The 22776-nt window shown below is 38.9% G+C and overlaps 1 protein-coding gene across 1 annotated transcript; it reads left to right on the top strand.

The window, feature by feature from the left end:
- Positions 1-854: 854 nt before the first annotated feature.
- On the top strand, positions 855-22564 carry kbtbd2 (kelch repeat and BTB (POZ) domain containing 2). The gene is made up of 4 exons (XM_002936991.5): positions 855-1209; positions 13699-14133; positions 17711-17876; positions 19175-22564. Exons 2-4 carry the CDS (start codon positions 13964-13966, stop codon positions 20705-20707), a joined length of 1869 nt encoding a protein of 622 aa, XP_002937037.1. The 5' UTR covers positions 855-1209; positions 13699-13963; the 3' UTR covers positions 20708-22564.
- The last annotated feature ends 212 nt before the right edge of the window (positions 22565-22776 follow it).

Genomic DNA, 22776 nt, shown 5'->3' with positions numbered 1-22776 from the left:
AAGTAAAAAAGAACATTGCAAATTTGTCATAAATGTATATTGTAAAGTTGCTTAGAATTATGTTTTCTTTTGTTAGTCAAAAAATTGTATTACAGGCTGTAATATATATATAATATATATACGGTGCTGGTTTCCCTTTGTGCTAAACATTAATCCTATCAGTAATAATGGCCCCTTTATTGGAGCTCCCTATAGATCCTATCACTTCTCAGTCCAAGTTTGAAATGAAGGGTGGGCGTGTCCTAACGGTCCCTGCCAGAAGCACAGCAGGAGGGGGAGAGCCAATCACAGCCCTGCACTCACACAAGCACAGACAGGCTTCAGTTCCCTATCAGGTCAGCCTAGCTGCTGATTGGTTCCTATCCCACAGTGCAGTGTACAGAGGGCTGCAGGCTCCCCAGCTCATCCAGAGAATTCAGCCAGCAGGAAGTGGAACAGATGGGCGGGACTAGTGGGGTTTTGGTGGAATTTCTAAATAAATCAGTCCGAAACACAACTTTTTAAGCACAATCCTTCTATATCTAGAGGAATATAATTCACTGGTACATTCATAATTGTTATAGGATATGTCTCCTTTAAAGGGTGACTTAATTCAACTTGTGCCAAAATTAAGACAACATGCTCTGGTGACAGTAGGTAGTGTAAGCAACCATGAAAATGCGCTCTCAGTAATAATGTTGGGAGTTGAGTTGGCTGAGGCATGGCGGCCAAATAACACGAAAGAAAAGTATTTTTACTTTTTTACTATATCAACATTTGCAGAGGAAAAACAGAGTGAGCAAGGACACCGCCTCATACTAGCCGCTCACGCCACGCCCACATGGTGCCTCAGTAATGCGTCACCGCGCTTACGTGTAGCCGTGACGGCAGTCTCGCGTGATGAGACTTGTGGCGTCGGGATTTTGTGAAAGACAGGAGGAGGAAGCTTGCAGTTAACAGCTTTGCGGGAGGTGTAAGTGGCGATCCGGGACTGCGGCTTGTGTTAGGAAAAGCGGCACTGTTGGCCACTGTGCCTATACTTCAGTTAGAGGGTGAAATCTGAACTTCCTCCCAGCCTGTACGATCCCCATACGGCTCTACCGGAACGGAAACTGTGACAAAACAAGCATTACAGGAAGCTGTGTAGGAGAAAGAAGATGCAGGCACCCTAGCAACCGCCCTCCCTTCTGAAGTCTGGAGCTTACTGAGAGCAGCGGGCCGGTAAACCAAGTAAGTGCAGCACTACCGACCTAGCTTAAGTCCCAATACCCAGGCGGCCGGGATGAGTGTTCCCGCTGTCCCCTCCTGATGGCGGCCCTGGGGTAGGGTGAAGGGAGTTGTGCAACAAGGCGGGCGCAGCCTTCTTAATAAAGCATCACAAAACGTGATACCAGTGCAGTGCTTTCTGTAAATGTATCAAATTGGTACAGGAACCATTGTGTAACTTGTCCTATATATGTTTGGCTGAAGAAAGAATAGTAAAAACACATGGTATGTGTAAGGGCAAAACACGTGTGTATCACGTCTGTATGACTCATTTCTATTATATTTCTATATGCAGTCTTACCATCCAAATATATTGGGATTGTTTTGTTTCTGTAACACGCACACAAACACACACACACACATATATATATATAATTACACACACGCTTGATTGATTACTTTTGCTTATAATGGACTCTATTGGACTTTCCCATAATTTGGGGATTTCTGGATAAGGGATCCCATACCTTTTCTAGATATTGTATACCATTACCTGGATGAATGAAAACCTTTGTAGACTTATTTTCTCTAATATTGAAATTCAACAAATTAGTAAGTTCTCCATTAAACTGTTGGCCAACTCCTTAGCTGAATACTTTTTGTATTTTGCATTTTTCCTTCAAATTTGTAACCTTAACATATCCAGAGCTTCAAAACTGCAGGTGCTACCCAACATAAAAATACCTTTTTGCAAGTGTTGTATACTCTATATTTGTGATCTGTACCATGCCATTTTTACTTGGAAATCGTGCTATGGTAGGAGCAGAGGCAACCAGCACATTAAAGGTTAAAGCCACACATGCCTCATTAGTAAGTACTTGCACCTCTAGATTTGATTACAACCAGGGCATTATGTGTCTGCATGAGTTTCAGTTCACACTTGAACAACATTCTAGCAGATTAATTGTTTTTTATTAAATAGACTCTAGTGTGTATGTGTGTGAGATAGAGAAAGAGGGAGTTGGCTTCATTGTGACAGGGTTCTGATTCAAATTATGAACTATGTTACCTGTATTTTCTACAAAAGCATCCAAGGCCCACAGGTACCTATCTATACATGAGCAATAAACTGCAAAAATATGTATGTAGTGTTTAGTATCCCTGTTGCAAAATATGAGGTGGTTATTAGAAGTCAAATCCACCTACTGCTTCTGTAGTTAATATGGTCAATGATCAGTGAACCTCTTGGTGACTTTGTATGTTCTGAAATCTTGCAGAATTATGTGTACATTTTTACAAATCTAGACATAACCAAATGGGTCTGTGACATATTTTGGTAACATATTTTCTTACTCTGAATGATGTCTGTTTTTTTTCTCTTCTCTCAACAGTAGTTTTTTATTGCTGGAAATATTTACCTAGCCATTGTCATAAATCTACAGTAGAAGAGTTTAAATAATAGATTATATAATTTTTCATACCAGAAATATGTGATAGTGTTATAAATATACTTTTTACCCTCAATGTTACCCTATACCTTGGGCACTGTATGCTCAAGATTGTGTATTTGCCCAATATCAGGATATTGTTAAATTTCAGGCCTTTGCTTATTAATGTATTAAAATCTTTGTTTTAATACTGCCATCATTTCTTCATATAGAAGACATATTATGTAGCACATTAAAGCACTTCCTGTCCCAATGGTGTATGGGGAGCTGATATCCCTATCACATTAAAATGTAGGGTATGTTAATCAGCAGCCCATATTCTGCCATTCATTTTTTTACTGTCAGTGTAAACCAGAGCTGATCCTTAATTTAGTGAATATTTAATTCATCTGTTTCACAAGTATATATATTTTTTTTCTTACATTTATTTATATATTTTAAAAAACTGAGTTCCTCAACTTAACATTTTTTCCTGGTTGCAACCAACCAACACACATGAGTCACTGACATAGTTCACCTGCACTAACTGGCCTGTTCTAGCATGATTCAGTAATTTGCAATGCACAACTGACACACAGCCTTTTATACTGCAAACAAATGTTAGGTTGAGAAAGCACTCTAATAAACCATTTTATATTCCCAAAAAAAAATACATTTAAACCTATTTGTGAAAAATAATTATATTTCATCCTCTACAGTTTACAAATTATGAATACGATTTGCGAAAATTCACATTAAAAGCGAAAAATTCTAAAATGTGTTAATTTTGCGAAAAGTCACATCGCGCTTGGACGAAAATATCGTAGTGCGATCCGAAAGTTACGCAATTTTCGTATTCGAACAATCGTAAACGGTGCGAAAACCTATCTGACTTTGATCCATCTGTGCATGATTTTGGAAGCCTCCCATAGGACTCAATGGCACTCTGCAGCTCCAACCTGGCCCAAGGAAAGTCACGATATCGAAGCTTGAATGAATCCGAAACTTTCGTACTCGTTGCGACAAATATAATTTTGTTGCTCAAATTGTCGCAAAGTACAAAAAGTCATGCAAATTAACATATTGCAGAAAATACACCAGTTTATAAACTTTTCGTAATCTGACCTGTTGTACTTTAATGAATGTGCCCCCTAAACTCTACTTAGGATTGTGAAAAAATTGAATTGAATCTGGCTGTTTTGTGTATTGCCAACTGTAGTTCACAAGCCATGTATCTGCTACTTGTAGTTAGCTTTCTGTGTGTTAAAGGGGAAGTATACCCCCTTTTTAATATGAGTTCATTGAATATAGATTGTGGCAAACATACTTTTTACCTGTTGTTTTAATCCTGTAAATGTATATATATATATATATATATATTTTTTTTTTCTTTAATATTTCATGAGCCTAAATAAGGCAAACAAGGAAATTGAAGGTGCTCCACATTTGGTCCGTGTGTGGTAGATAATGTATATTTCCAGTGCTCCTATAAGCAGAACCTCGCAAGGGCCAAAGACGGAGTACCGTGGGGTACCTTCAATTTTATTGTTTTCCCTGTTTAGCTCCTAAAATAACAAAAACCTAGATTTTGTGATTAAAACAGGCGAAAAGTATGTTCAGCACAAGTCATATTTATAGAACTTATGTTGGGGTGTGTGTGCTTTCTGATTGCCTGGACCCAGTTGGACAAACTACCCTCTTTAACTGGTTAGTCAGCGGTTAGTAGGTTCATGTATGCTTTGCCACTCAAAATCCGGGTGATTTAATATTAAACTGCTGTTTTTAAGTATGATTTTGGCATGATTAAGAATTGGTATATCAATGTCAGAAGAGCTTACTAGTACTTATAGTATACTGCATCTGCAGGAAATAATTTTTCTTCATCTTCTGGTGCTTTATAAAATGCCTTTGGCACACTTTAGTGTACATTAAGGTCTTTGGGGAAAATGCTGACATGTTTGCAAGATGTACACAATAGGCAGTGTCTTCCCATTCAGTGGAGTCTGAAGCAGTAGTAAAAATTAAGGTTGATTAAAATGCCTAATACCAAAAATTGTATTCAGATTTTTAAAGTAAATGTAAGAAATGTTTTAGCATGAAGCCATTTCTGTTTTCATTATATATGTTATAGTTGATTTTTACCAAGCATCAGTGTTATACAAGTAGGTGTTAAAAAACAGCTTGCTCCCCGTGGCAACCTTTGTCTGCCAAAGGATGTCAGTCCCTTGGGGGCTGCAGACTCAGACCTTTTCTTTGAGTCTTTACCTACTTTGAACATCATTCATTCATCTGCAGGCATACCTTCAGTTATCAAAATGTTTGTATGTATAAATATACAAACACAAGATGTTTGTAAGATGGCAGGCTGCTGTTCACTATGATGAATAATAAGTACATGACAACTTGTGTATCAACTTGCTTCTTGAACTATATACTAACGTAATGCATGGTGATCTGTAGCACATCAGGTTTCTGGCTCCTAGATAGTGGTTGCCAACTGGGAGCAGGCACAATGGAAGCCTGAACCAGATCACCCTATATATCTACCCACCCTGCTGCACAACTCTGCCATTGTAGCCCCATTTCTGGGGCCCCCAAGGGCTTATTAGGGTCAGGCACCAGTGGGGTTTAGATAGGGGCCAGGGTCAATCCATTAAAGGCTTGGGATGTGGGTTTCACCTTAAAGGAGAAGGAAAGCTGAAGTCGACCTTTCATTTACCTTCTCCACCAGGCCAGTGCTCCTGTTAGCAGAAAACTGTACTGGTCCGGGTTCTTCTTAGCGAGCATCACAAAGTGATCCTCTTTCTGCTTCTTTGCACACACGTTGGCCCCAGAATTTTTAAGAAGGAGAAGCGGATGAAGAGGATCACAACTTGGCTTTTTTTTTCTCCAGCCTCTATGGGACTGATTATCCAAACTCCCATAGAGAGTAATACATTGATTATAAATGTTCTGTTATTCAGCTTTTTGAACGATTTTAATTGTTTTGAGTGCTGAATCTCTGTGCTCAGTTTACATTAGTTTTATATTTTTGCAGCATTTTGTAATGTAAATAAGGAATAATGTACAGAATGCTCGGGACCTGGGGTTTTCCGGATAAGCAATCTTTATGTAATTTGGATCTCCATAACTTAAGTCTGCTAACTATCATTTAAATATTGAATAAACCCAATAGGCTTGTTTTGCCTCAAGTAAGGATTAATTACACTTAAGTTGGGACCAAGTACAAGGTAATGTTTTATTACAGAGAAAATGGAAATCATTTTTAAAGGAGACATATTGGATAAATGGGAAAAACCCTAATTTTGTAGGCAATTATGAATAATATACGGTGCTTGTTTCCCTTTGGGCTAAACATTAATACTCTCTGTATTAATGGCCCCTTTATTGGAGTTCCCTATAGATCGTATCACTTCTCAATCCAGTGTGAAATGAAGAGTGGGCGTGTCCTAACGGTCCCTGCCAGAAGCACAGTAGGAGGGGGAGAGCCAATCACAGCCCTGCACTCACTCAAGCAAAGACAGGCTTCAGTTCCCTATCAGGTCAGCCTAGCTGCTGATTGGTTCCTGTCCTAAGTGCAGTGTACGGTGGGCCGCTGGCTCCCCAGTTCATCCAGAGAATTCAGCCAGCAGGAAGTGGAACAGATGGGCGGGACTAGTGGGGTTTTTGTGGAATTTCTCAATGAATCAGTCAGAAACACAACTTTTTAAGCACAATCCTTCTATATCTAGAGGAGTATAATTCACTGGTACATTCTTAATTTTTATAGGATATAATCTCCTTTAAAAATTGAATTATTTGCTTATAATGGAGTCTATGGGAGATGGCCTTTCCATAATGCGGAACTCTGGATAACGGTTTCCGGATAAGGGATCCCATACCTGTACCATTTATTGTAAAATCTAAGTCTGAGTAGCAACTCTAATATCTTCACATAATGCCATCTTTGAGAATTATTTAGTGGAATGTATTTTATAGCTTATTTTGGCCTTTTGTGTGCTAAACCTATACTCATGAGCCATGGTCAACCTAATTAAAACATGTAGGGAACCCTTATCTGGAAACCTGTTATCCAGGAGAACCCACTCTAGTATATACATTTTGTTTCATTCATGTAAGAAAAGCACATCAACAAATGGGGCTTATGTTTTGATAGCTGCGCTGAAGTAACTTAAATTAAACGTGGGAAACAAATGTGGGTGTCCTGTCTATCAGTCTTAATGCCATCTTGCCATCAGTCTGTGTATTGTACGTACTTGCAATAGGTTTTTTTCTGGTAAACTGGCATAGACTACATGCTGTAACAGAGCATGTGTGTAATTGGCTTGTTTTAGTTAACATTTCACATGCATCAAGTAATGTTGCATTATGGGGGATTACCTAATTTTTGTTGTGTTTCCTTACTTTGATAAATGTTCTTTAGAGAATCAGCCCATTTGTTCTCTTACCTCTATTAGTACTTTATGCTGATGCCATAATGGGTGATTTTGCCAGGTGAAAAGCTTTGAGTCCCCCGTGCCTTTACCCCAGTGAATTGAATGTGAAATACACGAAAGCGCAAGTAATGGTGCTTTTCAGCCCCAAATACTCACCTGAATTGGTGCCTTCAGGTGTTTCCAATACAAGTCAGTGAGAGGAGGCAGGGGGTGATCATCCAGCTGAAAAGCATGCTGTGTGCCATCAGCACTAAGAATTATTTATTCATTTAAGACAATACGTACTTTATGTGGCTTTTCCTCCTGAGTAAGACAAGGGTACTTTTTATGTTAGAACAATGCTTCATTCATACGGTTGTGTTTTGGCAAAGCCAAACAACCTTTACACCATTTTTCCTGGTCACTAGGGTGCATGTTCTGTCAATCTGAATATGTTTACCTTGTCCAGCCACAACTTGTCTCGCTTATATGAATCCAAGAATTAACAAAAATTTTGCTTCATCTACATTTTTAAAGGACATGTAAACCCTGCACACAAAAATGTAATCAGTAAACAGCCTCTTTGAAATCTTTCAATACCTGCCACACTGGTTGTCCAGAGGTTAATAGTAAGGCGGCAACATCTCTTTAATCACTTAGATTTCCTTCTCCTTCTGTAACCCACTCAGCCCCCTCCCTAAGGATTTTGCTTTGATGTCTGGATTGTGGGCATGCTCAGCTCATATTACTAAACACACCTTCTCAGTCTAGGAGCCAGTAAAGAGATGGCATTGCTGGTTCCCATAGAAACTCAGCTCTAGCTGTCTGCTTCAATATTTTTCTCCTAACCTCCTCTCCTGAGCTCAGCTCAAACAAAGCAGAACTTTAATCAGAGACAGTTCTGCATGTGTGAGCCTGTATTCTTGATGAAATGTATGCTGAATAAGGGTCTGTGTGTGTGTGTATGCTGTTTGCAGATTTAAATGTATCTGATTATGTATCAGAGGAAAAATGGCCAATGGGTGAAAGCTGCTATTTGCTTTAGGTACATGTGATGGTGCTAGCAAACAGAAGGGGATATATGCAGTACAAATGATGCCATTTGGGTGGGGGGAGACATGCCCAACTGATATACATTGTAGGCAAATGTAGGCTTTACATGTCCTTTATGGAGTCTAAATTGACCTTGAACTCAGAATAACGGTGTGCTTCAAACTTAACTGGAATACTATAGATAACTGGAAAGCCGTTACAATAAAAACGTTTTTTATTCAATTATTTATATGTAGAAAGTGTCGCCATACCTCACCAACAGTGGCTTATGGATTTTCATTCACATATTCTCATTACAATACAGCCAGATGTATATTCAATTGATTAAAGCGCAAAGTAGTGCACACAGTCTATAAGTAATTGAAGTAAACTTTGCCCTTGGAAGTATTGGCACACTGCCACACTTGGTTGCCTTTAAGTATCCCAAAGCTTGTCAGATAGTTGCTTAAATATACAGATTGTCTCATTACCAGGCAACTCATGACAAGCAATGTTAGGGCTGTGACACACGGGGAGATTAGTTGCCCACAACAGCAGGGTACTTTCTGGTGTTTTGTGACAAATATCTGCTACTAAGAAGCTTCATGTGTCTTCGCTCTAAGGGCTGTGGCACACGGGGGAGATTAGTCGCACAAATCGCCGGTGGGATGGTATACGCGGCGCCAGAAAGTTCCCTGCTGTAGGCAATACTCAGAATTGTCTCTGCTAAAACACAGGTAGAGACAGTTATCAGTAAATGATCAGTATTGTCTATTTTGTAGGCGCCTACAAGTAGTTCCGTTTCATTGCCCTTAGGGCGGTGGCACATGTGGAGATTAGTCGCCCGTGATAAATCTTCTCTACCGTGGGCGACCAATCTTTCAAGAATGTAAATCGCTGGTGGGATGACACATGCATCGCTTCGGTCGCCCGAAGTTTCCTTGCTTGGAAACTTTGGCCAACTTCGGGAAATTGAAGTGTGGCATGTGCCATCCCACAGGCAATTTACATTCTTGCTGGTGGGATTTATCATGGGCAACTAATCTCCCCGTGTTCCACTGCCCTTAGGAGTTTTATTCTTTGGATCTAAACATGTTGACTGAAAATTAGCTTCCATAATTTGTAAGAAATAAAGGGCATTAAGTTACCTTGAATTTCCATAAACCCTAGAATCTCTCTTGGCTATGCCTTCATGCCTTTTATATGATTAGTCCTTGGTGACTTCTGATATCTTCATATTTTAAAGTAGGGTATATCATTTCCTAGTAAAATACGGGACCAGTCAGTTGTGTATTGTAAACAATAGTGTCACACACAGTGATTTCTCCACTATTGTAGAAAACTGTTACTGGGCACATGAGGTGGATTTTTGACTGAAAATGCTCAAGGGGAAATAGTATTTTCTCCACTGGTGCAGAAAGCACCATGTGTGACCACCTAACAATGGCTTTTGATTTTTCCTCTCTGCCTTCTGTCTGCTCATAGAAGGATTTTTCACCTATTAATAGTTAATTTTAATCTTTATTATAATACAGTAATTTTATAAAGTAAATGTATTTAAGTGTAAATGTTGTCTTGTTTGCTTGTGCCCATTATTCAGCTGTTAATCACAGGAGTTTTAAAGCATTAAGCTGTGTTAGTACTAAAGGATGAAGAATAGGCAATGTATAAAATGACACATAGTTGAGGTGGGTAAGGGGGGGGGGGTTGTGGGATGGTTCAGGCCCATAAAGCCACATACTTGGCTGTTCATTTAGACAGGAAGTGAATGGGAGTGTGTGTGTGGGAGAGGAGATCCTGCATTACATCTCCTCCCTGACATTTCAATAGATTGTTTTATTCTGTTAAAAGCTTCATCTCTCTTATGGAGCTTGACATAAGAGGGGCCATTTAAGGACACAGGACTACGTTTATTCTATATAAGGGTGGTGTGATCTGTGCGGTCTTTTAAGGACGCTGTGGCATGCTTGTGCCACAACACTAAGTTAAAGGGCATGTTCTGATCAAAACTATTTTAAGAACAGAATGCTATTGCATATGTATAATTATTCAGTCTTAAATAAAGGAAATTCATTTTGTTTTGTTTTAGGTCAAATGATTACCGCTTTGCTTTGTCATCTAAGTAAGATTTGCTCTAGTCTTTTAAATAAATAACTTGTTTAGTACATTAAGTAAGATTGGGTTTATTGCATGTTGTACTTTTTGGACTAAAGGTGGCCATACACGCACCGATAATATCGTACGAAACCTCGTTTCGTACGATGTTCGGTGCGTGTATGGTATGTCGGCGAGTCGACCGATATCGCAGGAAGCTGCTGATATTGGCCGACTCGCCGATCGGACCAGTTTGAAAATTTTGATCGGGCGCCATAGAAGGCGCCTGACCAAAATCTCCCTTCAGGGCTGAATCGGCAGAAGGAGGTAGAAATCCTATTGTTTCTACCTCCTTACTTGCCGATTCAGCCCTGAATGGTGTGTGGCGGATCTGACGATGTTTCGTGCGACCATCGTCAGATCGCCACGTGTATGGCCAGCTTAAAGGTTCAAACCATCCCCTTAAAATAAAATGAATTTATTTTCAGCTTGGAAATGTTTTATACAAGTTTGACTGGGTATTTACAATGAGCCTGATAACTGCATTGTTCAGTGTGTTTCTCTTTAGAAGTTTACCATATTTTGTACTTTTTAATTTTTGTTTATGGACTGTTGAATTCCTACACAGGTTGAATGATCAGTGTGATTGTGCTGTCCAGGCACAGGGCTCTTTTCCATCCAGTGTAATTAGTAAACATTGTATAACTTGTGCTGAATAACTGAGTAGTCTAGAGATCAGCCCAAGTAATGTTGGCTTTTAGATTAGGAAGTGAGAAACTTAACTTAGCTTTTTTTACAATAATAATAGTGTCTTAATATTTTTCAGTGTTTTTTGAAAATTATAGATTTTGGGAGTGAATGAATCTGATTTTAATTTTCTTTCTTGTCCTCTACATTCAGTAAGCTAGATCACTTGCATAAATTCCTCAGCAGTGCCAGCAGCTAATGCTTAGGGAGCATCCTTCATTGAGGCTGATAAGTTGATACATTTTTCAGCAGCTTAGGAAGCCGGAAACCTTTCTTCCTACTGAAAGAACAGGGGATTGGGAAATGAAACCAATTTAAGACTTAAAGAATTTAAGAGTGAAAGGCAGAATTACTGAAAGGCTTTTAGTGATTATAGTCACTTACTCCCTACCACAGTACACCACTCCTCCTCTTCAGAAAAAATGCGCTGGCCTATGGTAGTTTTGAGTGCCACATTGCCATATTGTTCTGGTGTCCCAAGCATCCCCTGCACCTATTGCACAGTACAGGAATTGGGGAATAAGTTATTTCACATACCCCTATATGCAATTTTTTGTAGTATTGCCATTCATTTTCACAGGCAATGAGTAGGTAAAGGATTTTTAAAAGGGTTTACACAGAATATGATTCAACTGTAGGAATTTACATTGTGCTTAATTCCATAGCAACCTGCAAGTTTATCCACCACAGTAGGAGCTCACTATCACCCCCATCCTTCTTGATAAGGGAACTTCTCCTTATGCGATATGATTCTCACTATGTTCACATTCTGTAAATTGTTTAGGTACAGGCAGCTCCATGTTGCCCTTCCTAATTGTAGAATGCTGTTTAGGTATGTGTTATGCTATGTACCATGGGCTCCCCTGCAAGAGGAGACCACAGGGACAGACCAGTACGTAGTCTGCAAACCTTGTTAAGCATGTATGATACCCTTATATTCTGTATTCAGTGCCAGGGTAAACCAAGGATTTTCCCAAAATGTAACTACTGATTTTTCCTGTGACCTCCTATAAGAGGAAACCAACTGCTCACCAGTCGTGACCTCTCCTATAGGTGATCAAAGGAAAAGCTACTGTCACATTTTCTCCTCTAAACACCTATTCGACTGCTTTGTACCCTACTCCAGAGTATTGGATAGTACTGACTTGTTTTGGTATTGTTGTGTCATCCATTTATGTCTTGTTAGAAATGTGGGTTGTTGACAAACATAATTACTTAGTTGGTAAAATTATTTTATTTAACTATATGATATTTATCATTTTTAAGGAGCTCTAACAGCTGTCTGATCAGAGCTCTACATGCATACTACTTGCCATAGATTGCACCCCATTGACATCAGTGGGAAGTGCCAAGGTTGTACTATCTTGGATTCAGGTGATAAACTCTTTAGTGCAGATGTTTCATCCCACTGAGTTCAGTGGGAAGGGTTACATGTCTTTGAGTGATTTATTAATCACAAGTTGCAGCCATCAGGGTCCCATGTTCATTGCCCTTACAATGCAAAAAAGAAAAATGTTTGAGGCAGAAATCTCATTTAGAGTACATCAGGGTTTGGCACATGGCATGTATTTCTGCAGTATGTTTCAGCCAGGTGAAGCAACTAGAAGCACCACTACCAGCATTTCCTTTTCCTTATATTTTATCTGAAAAGGCAAACTAAATCCCTACCCTCTTTGCTGTTAGTATTACCCTCCCCAACAGCCTACTCCCCCTGTCTAAAATACCACATGTTAAGTTTGGTTGTGGTACATCTGCTGCCAGGTTCCTTGGCAGTCCTCTCCATGCACGTTTTGTTGACTGTTTAGGTAGAGGTTTTACCGCAACAGAGACCTTTAAAGGACTATTAATAGAAATTTCATTTATTTCTATTCGGTCCCAAGTCCTTGTTAAAGCAGTGTGTGTTTAGTGGTGTCACTGCCATAAACAGTTATATTTTATATATATTTTTATATATTTTAAAGCGGACCTGTCACCTTAAGAAATAATTTTAAATTGTTTTCTTTTGTGTTTGGCAAGCAAAATAAACTTTACTTACACAGTATAAATTATTTTAATCTTATTATCTTCAGCCATGGAATTCACAATTGCAGCAAGCAGGCAGGGGCCATTTTGTGGACACTGTTATCAAAGCAGGCATTGCATCCTGCCAATATCTTGTTTCTGTGCCAGTACGGGGGGACCTGATGCCCATGTTCATGCACTGGTTACACAGTTACATGGTGAGGAGGGAGGGGGAATGTGAGGGGTGCAGCAACATCTAAGAAGTTCTGAATTGAAAATTAAAGTAACTGTCTGCCCCACCTCTATGCCTAAGGCATAGAGGCGGGGCAGGCATTATATGATTGACAGCTGGGATTTTAAAATGCTTTTATAATGGGTATGGATGTGGTAATAAAAAAAATATTTTGGGCTTTATGTTTAATTTGAAAAGGACTTTTATTATACAGCTTTTTATGTCTGGGTGACAGGTCCACTTTAAATATATGCTTTTTTGGAAAAGGTAAAAGTGCTGGGTAAATCACCATTATATGTAAATAGCATTATGGAATTTTCAGTTTCTGGTCTTGGAACTTTGAGAACATTTAGAATTGCATTTAATTGTAATACTAGGCACTGTCAAAAAACGGACCATAGCCACTAATTTAAATGGAAAGTATTGCTGGGCTCCTGGAGGCACATTCTGCCTAATCTAGCTACATTGGGTCTAGGGTAAATTGGAATTGATGCTTTATTGCACAGAATGTTTCTCTTTTTATTATTATAACTTATTAACATTACTTCTGCTGTTTGTTTTTCAGGTTCTGGGAATATAATGTTAATGGCACAGTCTGGATTTCAAGTAGCCTCTGTCAAGGAGCACTCTGTTAATTAACTCTCAGCAATTACGGGCACTCTGGATTGTGAAATCTAAGATGTATGAAGTACTTTGTTGGATTGGTATTTTAAGGCACTTTTACTAACTGTGCCGCTGTCACTTAAAAAAATTTTTAAGAATTTTTGTCATCTACACAAGGCGCCCTTGTTTTGCTTTTTAGCCAGTGGACATATTAATGGAATGCAGCCATGTCCACCCAGGACGAAACGCAGATCAATACTGAATATGCGGTTTCCTTACTGGAGCAGCTGAAACTGTTCTACGAGCAACAGCTACTGACTGACATAGTATTAATTGTTGAGGGCACTGAATTTCCATGTCATAAAATGGTTTTGGCAACATGCAGCTCCTATTTCAGGTAAGTTAAAAAGCATTGCTATGGAAAGCACTAATAAGTGGTATAGACAATGTACATTGTAGAATGTTCAGCCCTGATTGTTAATGCTATAGGAATATTTGGATGACATGCTTCTGAGCTGTAAACTTGCTTCACATACCTTTGTATTCAATGATAAGGAACCCACTGAGATTTTAAAGCCATACTGACTATGAAAATCCTTTGGAGTATCAGTATTAAAGGTATGGCACCTGTTATCCAGAATGCTCGGGACCTGGGGTTTTTTAGATAAGGGATCTTTCCGTAATTTGGATCTCCATACCTTAAGTCTGCTAAAAATCATTTAAATATTGAATAAACCCAATAGGATTGTTTTGCCTTCAATAAGGATTAATTAGATCTTAGTTGGGCTCATGTACAAGGTACTGTTTTATTACAGAGAAAAAGGGAATCGTTTTTAAAAATTATAATTATTTGCTTATAATGGAGTCTATGGGAGATGACCTTTCTATTATTTGGAACTTTCTGGATAAGTGATCCCATACTGTACTAAAGAACTAGTCAATTATCATCTTTATGGCAAAAGTCTCCAGAAGCTGCATTCAGCTTAGTGTTACCTGCTTTTCAGGAGTGGACAGAGAGAGTAGAAGAAGCCGCAGTTGGATTACTGTTTTAAGATTGTTTTTAGATTTAAATGAATCCAAACCCTGTTTTTTTTCGTTAGTCTTTGAGGATTTCTTTTTTTTTTTAATAATAATTGCATATTTGTTAACAAAAAAAAAAAAACCCTTTCAGTTGTGTAGAACAATCAGACTGCAAGGATTTGGTTGTGGTTTTAGTTGAGCTCAACACTATGGATTAAACTGAATCTTAATGCTGCAGAAGTTCTGTCCTTTGATCTCATTGTATTGTTGATTTGGTGCATATTTTATGTTAAACGTGAAAAAAACTGACCTGACAACCAGGTAGTACTTACTAGCAAGCCAAACCACGGAGCTGTAGAGAAGAATCTTTGTCACCTTATACAAAACATTATGTATATAAGGTGAAATTGCTTAGGGATATAGCATATAAGAGTAACTCTGACCCTGACTAAGGACAATGTCCTGTGTTAGCTTCCTGTTTAGCTTTTCCTAGGTTGCTACACACACACACACACAAATAAATAAGCAAGCAGTGTCGGCACTCACAGGATTTCACGATAATATTCACGAAGGGACTCGTTTCGGTACCGTACTGGCACCTTCGTCAGGGAAGCCTGACGAAGGTGCCAGTACGGTACCGAAACGTAGGATTGGATTAATAAACCTCACCGTTTGCATCTATCTATGAGTCCCTTCGTGAATATTATCGTGAAATCCTGTGAGTGCCGACACTGCTTATTTCTATGTTGCTATCCTGCTCTGGCACCTAGGTATTGAAAAGAACATTTTTGGTGTGCTCTCCCCTCTGTACTTTATATATACAGTGGTGTGAAAAACTATTTGCCCCCTTCCTGATTTCTTATTCTTTTGCATGTTTGTCACACTTAAATGTTTCTGCTCATCAAAAACCGTTAACTATTAGTCAAAGATAACATAATTGAACACAAAATGCAGTTTTTAAATGAAGGTTTATGTTATTAAGGGAGAAAAAAAACTCCAAATCTACATGGCCCTGTGTGAAAAAGTGATTGCCCCCCCTTGTTAAAAAATAACTTAACTGTGGTTTATCACACCTGAGTTCAATTTCTGTAGTCACCCCCAGGCCTGATTACTGCCACACCTGTTTCAATCAAGAAATCACTTAAATAGGAGCTACCTGACACAGAGAAGTAGACCAAAAGCACCTCAAAAGCTAGACATCATGCCAAGATCCAAAGAAATTCAGGAACAAATGAGAACAAAAGTAATTGAGATCTATCAGTCTGGTAAAGGTTATAAAGCCATTTCTAAAGCTTTGGGACTCCAGCGAACCACAGTGAGAGCCATTATCCACAAATGGCAAAAACATGGAACAGTGGTGAACCTTCCCACGAGTGGCCGGCCGACCAAAATTACCCCAAGAGCGCAGAGACAACTCATCCGAGAGGCCACAAAAGACCCCAGGACAACATCTAAAGAACTGCAGGCCTCACTTGCCTCAATTAAGGTCAGTGTTCACGACTCCACCATAAGAAAGAGACTGGGCAAAAACGGCCTGCATGGCAAATTTCCAAGGCGCAAACTACTTTTAAGCAAAAAGAACATTAAGGCTCGTCTCAATTTTGCTAAAAAACATCTCAATGATTGCCAAGACTTTTGGGAAAATACCTTGTGGAACGACGAGACAAAAGTTGAACTTTTTGGAAGGTGCGTGTCCCGTTACATCTGGCGTAAAAGTAACACAGCATTTCAGAAAAAGAACATCATACCAACAGTAAAATATGGTGGTGGTAGTGTGATGGTCTGGGGTTGTTTTGCTGCTTCAGGACCTGGAAGGCTTGCTGTGATAGATGGAACCATGAATTCTACTGTCTACCAAAAAATCCTGAAGGAGAATGTCCGGCCATCTGTTCTTCAACTCAAGCTGAAGCGATCTTGGGTGCTGCAGCAGGACAATGACCCAAAACACACCAGCAAATCCACCTCTGAATGGCTGAAGAAAAACAAAATGAAGACTTTGAAGTGGCCTGGTCAAAGTCCTGACCTGAATCCTATTGAGATGTTGTGGCATGACCTTAAAAAGGCGGTTCATGCTAGAAAACCCTCAAATAAAGCTGAATTACAACAATTCTGCAAAGATGAGTGGGCCAAAATTCCTCCAGAGCGCTGTAAAAGACTTGTTGCAAGTTATCGCAAATGCTTGATTGCAGTTATTGCTGCTAAGGGTGGCCCAACCAGTTAATAGGTTCAGGGGCAATTACTTTTTCACACAGGGCCATGTAGGTTTGGATTTTTTTTTTCTCCCTAAATAATAAAAACCCTCATTTAAAAACTGCATTTTGTGTTTACTTGTGTTATCTTTGACTAATAGTTAAATGTGTTTGATGATCAGAAACATTTTGTGTGACAAACATGCAAAAGAATAAGAAATCAGGAAGGGGGCAAATAGTTTTTCACACCACTATATATATATATATATCTATCTATATATCTATCTATATATCTATCTATATATCTATCTATATATCTATCTATATATATATCTATAACAGACAAAAGATACCGCACTCACAGGTCTTATTTGCAGAAAATGGTGATTTATTTTTCACAGCATAACCCTGACGTTTCGGCTGTCTCCACAGCCTTCTTCAAAGGCTTTGAAGAAGGCTGTGGAGACAGCCGAAACGTCAGGGTTATGCTGTGAAAAATAAATCACCATTTTCTGCAAATAAGACCTGTGAGTGCGGTATCTTTTGTCTGTTACACATTTGGATTTGTCAATACTGCACCCAGGCATCCAGTGTTCGTTAAAACGTGAGTGCCGGCTTCCAAAAAGATATATACATTTTTTTTTTTTTTTTGTAGTGTATATGATTCCACTATACTGTTTATTACTGTGATGGAAGATAAAAGTGTTCCAAAAGCAAGTTTAATCTCCTGGTGACCTAATTTTCTGTGCTTGATTTCATTTTCAGGGCTATGTTTATGAGTGGACTTAGTGAAAGTAAACAAACACATGTGCATTTGAGAAATGTGGATGCCGCTTCCTTGCAGATCATTATTACATATGCATACACGGGTAACTTGGCAATAAACGAGAGCACTGTAGAACAGCTATATGAGACTGCGTGCTTTTTACAGGTAAATATGGAAATAAATAAACGTGATGTATATCTAAATCAGAGGTCTGAAGCAGGCCTCTTAAATCTGTTTTCCTGCTCACAGATACCTAGAAGTGTGCACTGCCAGCAGTAGCTATCTCCATATCTTATCACTAGATGCAGGGTAAAGGACAATTGGTCAGTTGGGTAACTAGAGGAAAGGAACCCTGCAATTACTCGATGGCCCAGGATGAAAATGGGGTTTAAAGAGATACTGACACCAGAAATGAAACCTTTTATTACATCTATCATAACAATGTCTTTGCATGCTATTTATAATTTTGCCATAAAAGTATTTGTCTGATGCTTTTACATTCCCTATTTGATCCCCCATGTTCCTCTATGAGGGGGCAGCCATATTTGTGCAGCACTAATCTTTTAGAATTAGAAGTTATAACTGACAGGCTGAGAAGGGACCAGTCAGGTTGGCAAAACAGGTTTAGTAATTTTGAGTAACAATTACTCACAAAAGCAGCCCTATCAGCAAAGAATGGTCAACATGACCTATAGGGAACTTTTTATGTAGATTCATATTTTAAAAAGTCATTTTTTCATGTCGGTGTCACTTTTATGAGCTACTGACTGCTAAGCATTTTCAGTATTGGTTACAAAAAGTGTTTAATTCCCAAAGTTTGGAGTGGAACTATTTTTTACCTATTTTGCTTAGGCTCCCAGTACCCTATATCATATCATCATATAGGTATGGTTTATTTGGCTTCATTTTGGCGGCAGTTGTCCTGCCATATGGGCTAAGGATTGTCCATGCTTGGTTACGTTAAAAATAAATATTGCATAACTGAAAAACTAAAATTACAGATTCCTAGTTTTATGTCCTCTCCCCTAAATTCACATACATTTTTATGTCAAATGTTTTGTTTGAGAAGAATGCAATATCAGTTACTACACGTTTGTTTTCCTTGACTGAAGTGGGTAGTTCACATAAAGATCAGCTTTCCTAGTAAGAGAGATGTTAAGCTTTGGCTGTTTAGAAACATATCTGTATTAAATATTTGTAGATTAACGATGTCTGTTAACCAAGGGCACATGCTGATGACTGAACAAGGGAGTATACTGCCCTATATTAAAAAAGTGACAATATCAAGGAGGCTTCTTTTGTCATGTGAGCCTCCTGCATAATGTATTATTATTCCATGTTCTTTTTATAGGAATATTTTTATTTTTCATATGCATACATTTTCTAATAAGAATTCATTTATGTAGTGTGATGACATCATTTACTGCAATATGTTTTTAATTCATTGTCCATTTTTATTGCAGGTGGATGATGTGTTGCAGCTCTGTAGAGAATATTTAATTAAAAAGATCAATGCCAAAAACTGTGTGCGGCTGCTAAGTTTTGCAGATCTGTTTAGCTGTGAAGAACTAAAACAAAGCGCTAAAAGAATGGTAGAGCACAAATTCACAACTGTGTATCACCAGGAAGCTTTTATGCAGCTGTCCAGTGAGCTTTTGATAGAACTTGTTAGCAGCGACAATCTGAATGTGGAAAAAGAAGAGACAGTCCGAGAAGCTGCAATGTCTTGGCTTGATTACAACACTGTGTCACGCTCACAGTACTTGTCTACTGTTCTGAGCCATCTCCGTATTGATGCATTATCAGAAGTGATACAACGCGAGTGGTTCCAAGGTCTGCCCCCCAATGACAAGTCTGTAGTGGTTCAGGGACTCTACAAATCAATGCCTAGATTCTTTAAACCCAGACTTGGCATGACAAAAGAGGAGATGATCATTATAATTGAAGCTGCTTCAGAAAATCCTAGTTATTGCTCCACAGTCTGTTATAGTCCGCAGGCTGAGAAAGTCTACAAGCTTAGTAACCCTCCTGCAGAGCTGCACAAGGTTGGGACTGTAGTAACTCCAGACAATGATATTTACATAGCCGGTGGGCAAGTCCCTGTCAAAACCACCAAAAGCAATCATAGCAAACCAAGCAAACTCCAGGCTGCTTTCAGGACTGTGAATTGCTTCTACTGGTTTGATGCCCAGCAGAATACTTGGATTCCAAAGACCCCCATGTTGTCAGTTCGTACTAAGCCTTCTTTGGTATGGTGTGATGGGTACATCTATGCAATAGGTGGAGATAATGCTGGAGGTGAGCTAAACAGGAGGACAGTAGAAAGATATGACTGTGAGAGAGACGAGTGGACAATGGTGAGCCCTCTTCCATGTGCATGGCAGTGGAACGTTGCAGTAGTAGTCCATGACTGCATTTATGTTATGGCATATAACATGACATACTGTTATGTTCCGAGGACTGGTATGTGGGTGGAAATGGCAATGAGACAAACAAGTAGATGCTTTGCTTCTGCTGCTGCCTTTGAAGACAAAATATTCTACCTTGGAGGCGTGCATATTGGTAACAGTTCTGGAATAAGGCTCCCGTCTAACACTGTGGATGGCTCTTCTGTCACAGTTGAAGTGTATGATGTGAATAAAAATGAATGGCACATGGGAGCTAGCATTCCTGCCAAGCGTTACTCGGAACCCTGTGTTAGAGCCGTTGTTATATCCAATTCCTTGTGTGTTTTTATTAGAGAAACTCACATGCATGAAAAAGCTAAATATGCCATCTACCAGTATAACATGGACCTCAATCAGTGGTTTTTGAGGCAGCAGATATCTGAGCGCGTTCTTTGGGATTTAGGTAAAGAGTTTCGGTGCACTGTAGGGAAACTCTACCCATCATGCCTTGAAGTATCCCCATGGAAACCTCCAACTCATCTGTTCTCTCCTGATGGGGCTGATGAATTTGAACTTGACAGAGACATGGTTGCGTTACCATCTGTATAGCTGGTTCAATACCAGGCACTTGATGTATGCATGGATCTCGGTTCCTCAGTGAGAGTTCTTAAGAATTGTGCTGTTAAGCAATCTGGCTGGAAAAAAAAGTTTGCTTACTTTACAGACATAATTTGTATGCCCTACTTAATATATTTGTAGCCTTTAATGCATTTATATATGGGAGATGCTTCCATTATCCCTTGACCAGCTAATGGAAAGAGAAAAGCAAAAACTGTATATTATGCCAGCCTTAGCATCCAGTTTACCAAAAGCATTTATATGTATCTTTGTGATTTTTTTTGTTTTTGAGATTTTTTTTTTTTTTCAACTCCTTGACATAAGTTCACATTCGTGACCCAACTTTTACTAGTATTATAAGTAAAACCGCTTTCTGGGACATTCTTCCATTATCCTAAAGTACATCTAGTTAGCGATCCTACTTATGAGCTGGACTATATGTGCAAATGAGCAGTGTTCACCAATTCTCAGTGCATACCTCCAAGGGTAAAACCATCCTTCTAATAATTCTTTTTTTTTCCCCCATGTTGCCTCCTAATCATTTTTAAAATCTCGATTCCCGTGCTCTATACACCTTACCTAACAGAATGTTATAAATACTGAGACCGAACCCCTTGCTGCATGATATCATCTGATGTAAATGCTTCGCAGCAAATGAAGTACCAGTATGGGACCTGTTATCTAGAATGCTCAGTTTCTGGGGTTTTCCGAAATAGGGGTCTTTCCATAATTTGGATCTCCATACCATCAACTAAGCAGTCATTTAAACATTATACCCAGTAGGATTGTTTTGCCTCCAATAAGGATTCATTATATCATAGTTGGGATCAAGTACAAGGTACTGTTTTACTATTACAAAGAAAAATGAAATAATTTTAAAAGATTTCAAGAATTCAAAAGTCTATGGGCTTCCCGTAATTTGGAGGTTTCTGGACAACGGATCCCATTCCCATATGTGGTTACAACAAGTGTGGCTTGGAAGTAATGGAGAATACGCAGTTTAACTGCAGGATTTCTTTTTTACAAAGTGATTTTTTTTCCCCACCAAACTCCCACTTTAACACATAATCTATATGATATATATATATATTTTGCTAAATTCAATCTTTCCTGCTGTGGGAATTGTAGTATTTCATTTAATAACACACAGGTCAATAGATGACTGCAGGCTCAGTCAGGCTGTGCAATGCACATGTTTCTGTTGTCAATAAACCTGTAGCTTTGTTTCAGTACAGGTCTTCCAAAGGGCCTTGTGACGTCTCTGCAGGCGTAATTGGGCATCTCATTAATTGCCAGCCCCTCGTAGTACGGGTCCCTGTGGAGCTTCAACCCCTTACTGCTTCACTGCAGGCAAGGATTAAACAAGAGAGCCTTCACATTCTGTAACCCACCTGTGTGGGCTCACTCATACAATCATCTGCTGCTGAATTCTTTCTCTTTTCCTCTACCCATTTGTACAAACATTGTTTTAGTGTGGAATAACTTGGTCTGTATCATTTTTGTTAACTTAACAAGCATTTACTGTAGTGTGATTGTGTATTGGTATACCCTACTTTTGTCTCTCGCTCCTTTTTTTTTTTTTTTTTTTTTTCCTCCTCATCTGGGGAAGGGAAGAACTGTTCAGGAATACATTTACCCAGCACTCTGCACAAGAGAGCAGATCCTAGTGCTGCTCCGGCATTATTAATACCAATCCCAGGAACCACTAGCAGTAGAGGGGCACCGCCGCCAACTTACCAGGAGCACAGGTGCTTCATGACATATCCTACTAGCATGTTCAGCTGCATCATGTTCTGGCACTGTATTTTGAATGACATTAATTTATTAAAAAAAAAAATTTGAAATTGACCCTTGCATGTTTATCTTCTTTGAATATACTTTATTTTTTTAAATATTTTTTTATTTTTCACGCAGTTAAAGCCTAATTGCCAAGCCATAAGTAGTTAGCTCATTTCAAATCTGTGCCTGTGTGTAGTTTATATCTATCACTGCACAGCTAAACTAAGGAATATACAGACGCTTTATAGATACTTGGAATGTAAAGTCAAAAATCATTATCC

Source organism: Xenopus tropicalis, chromosome 6 (assembly GCF_000004195.4).
Source record: "Xenopus tropicalis strain Nigerian chromosome 6, UCB_Xtro_10.0, whole genome shotgun sequence".
Lineage (NCBI taxonomy): Eukaryota > Metazoa > Chordata > Amphibia > Anura > Pipidae > Xenopus > Xenopus tropicalis.
Note: the sequence above shows the minus strand (reverse complement) of the source record. Positions and strands in the feature narration are given on the sequence as shown.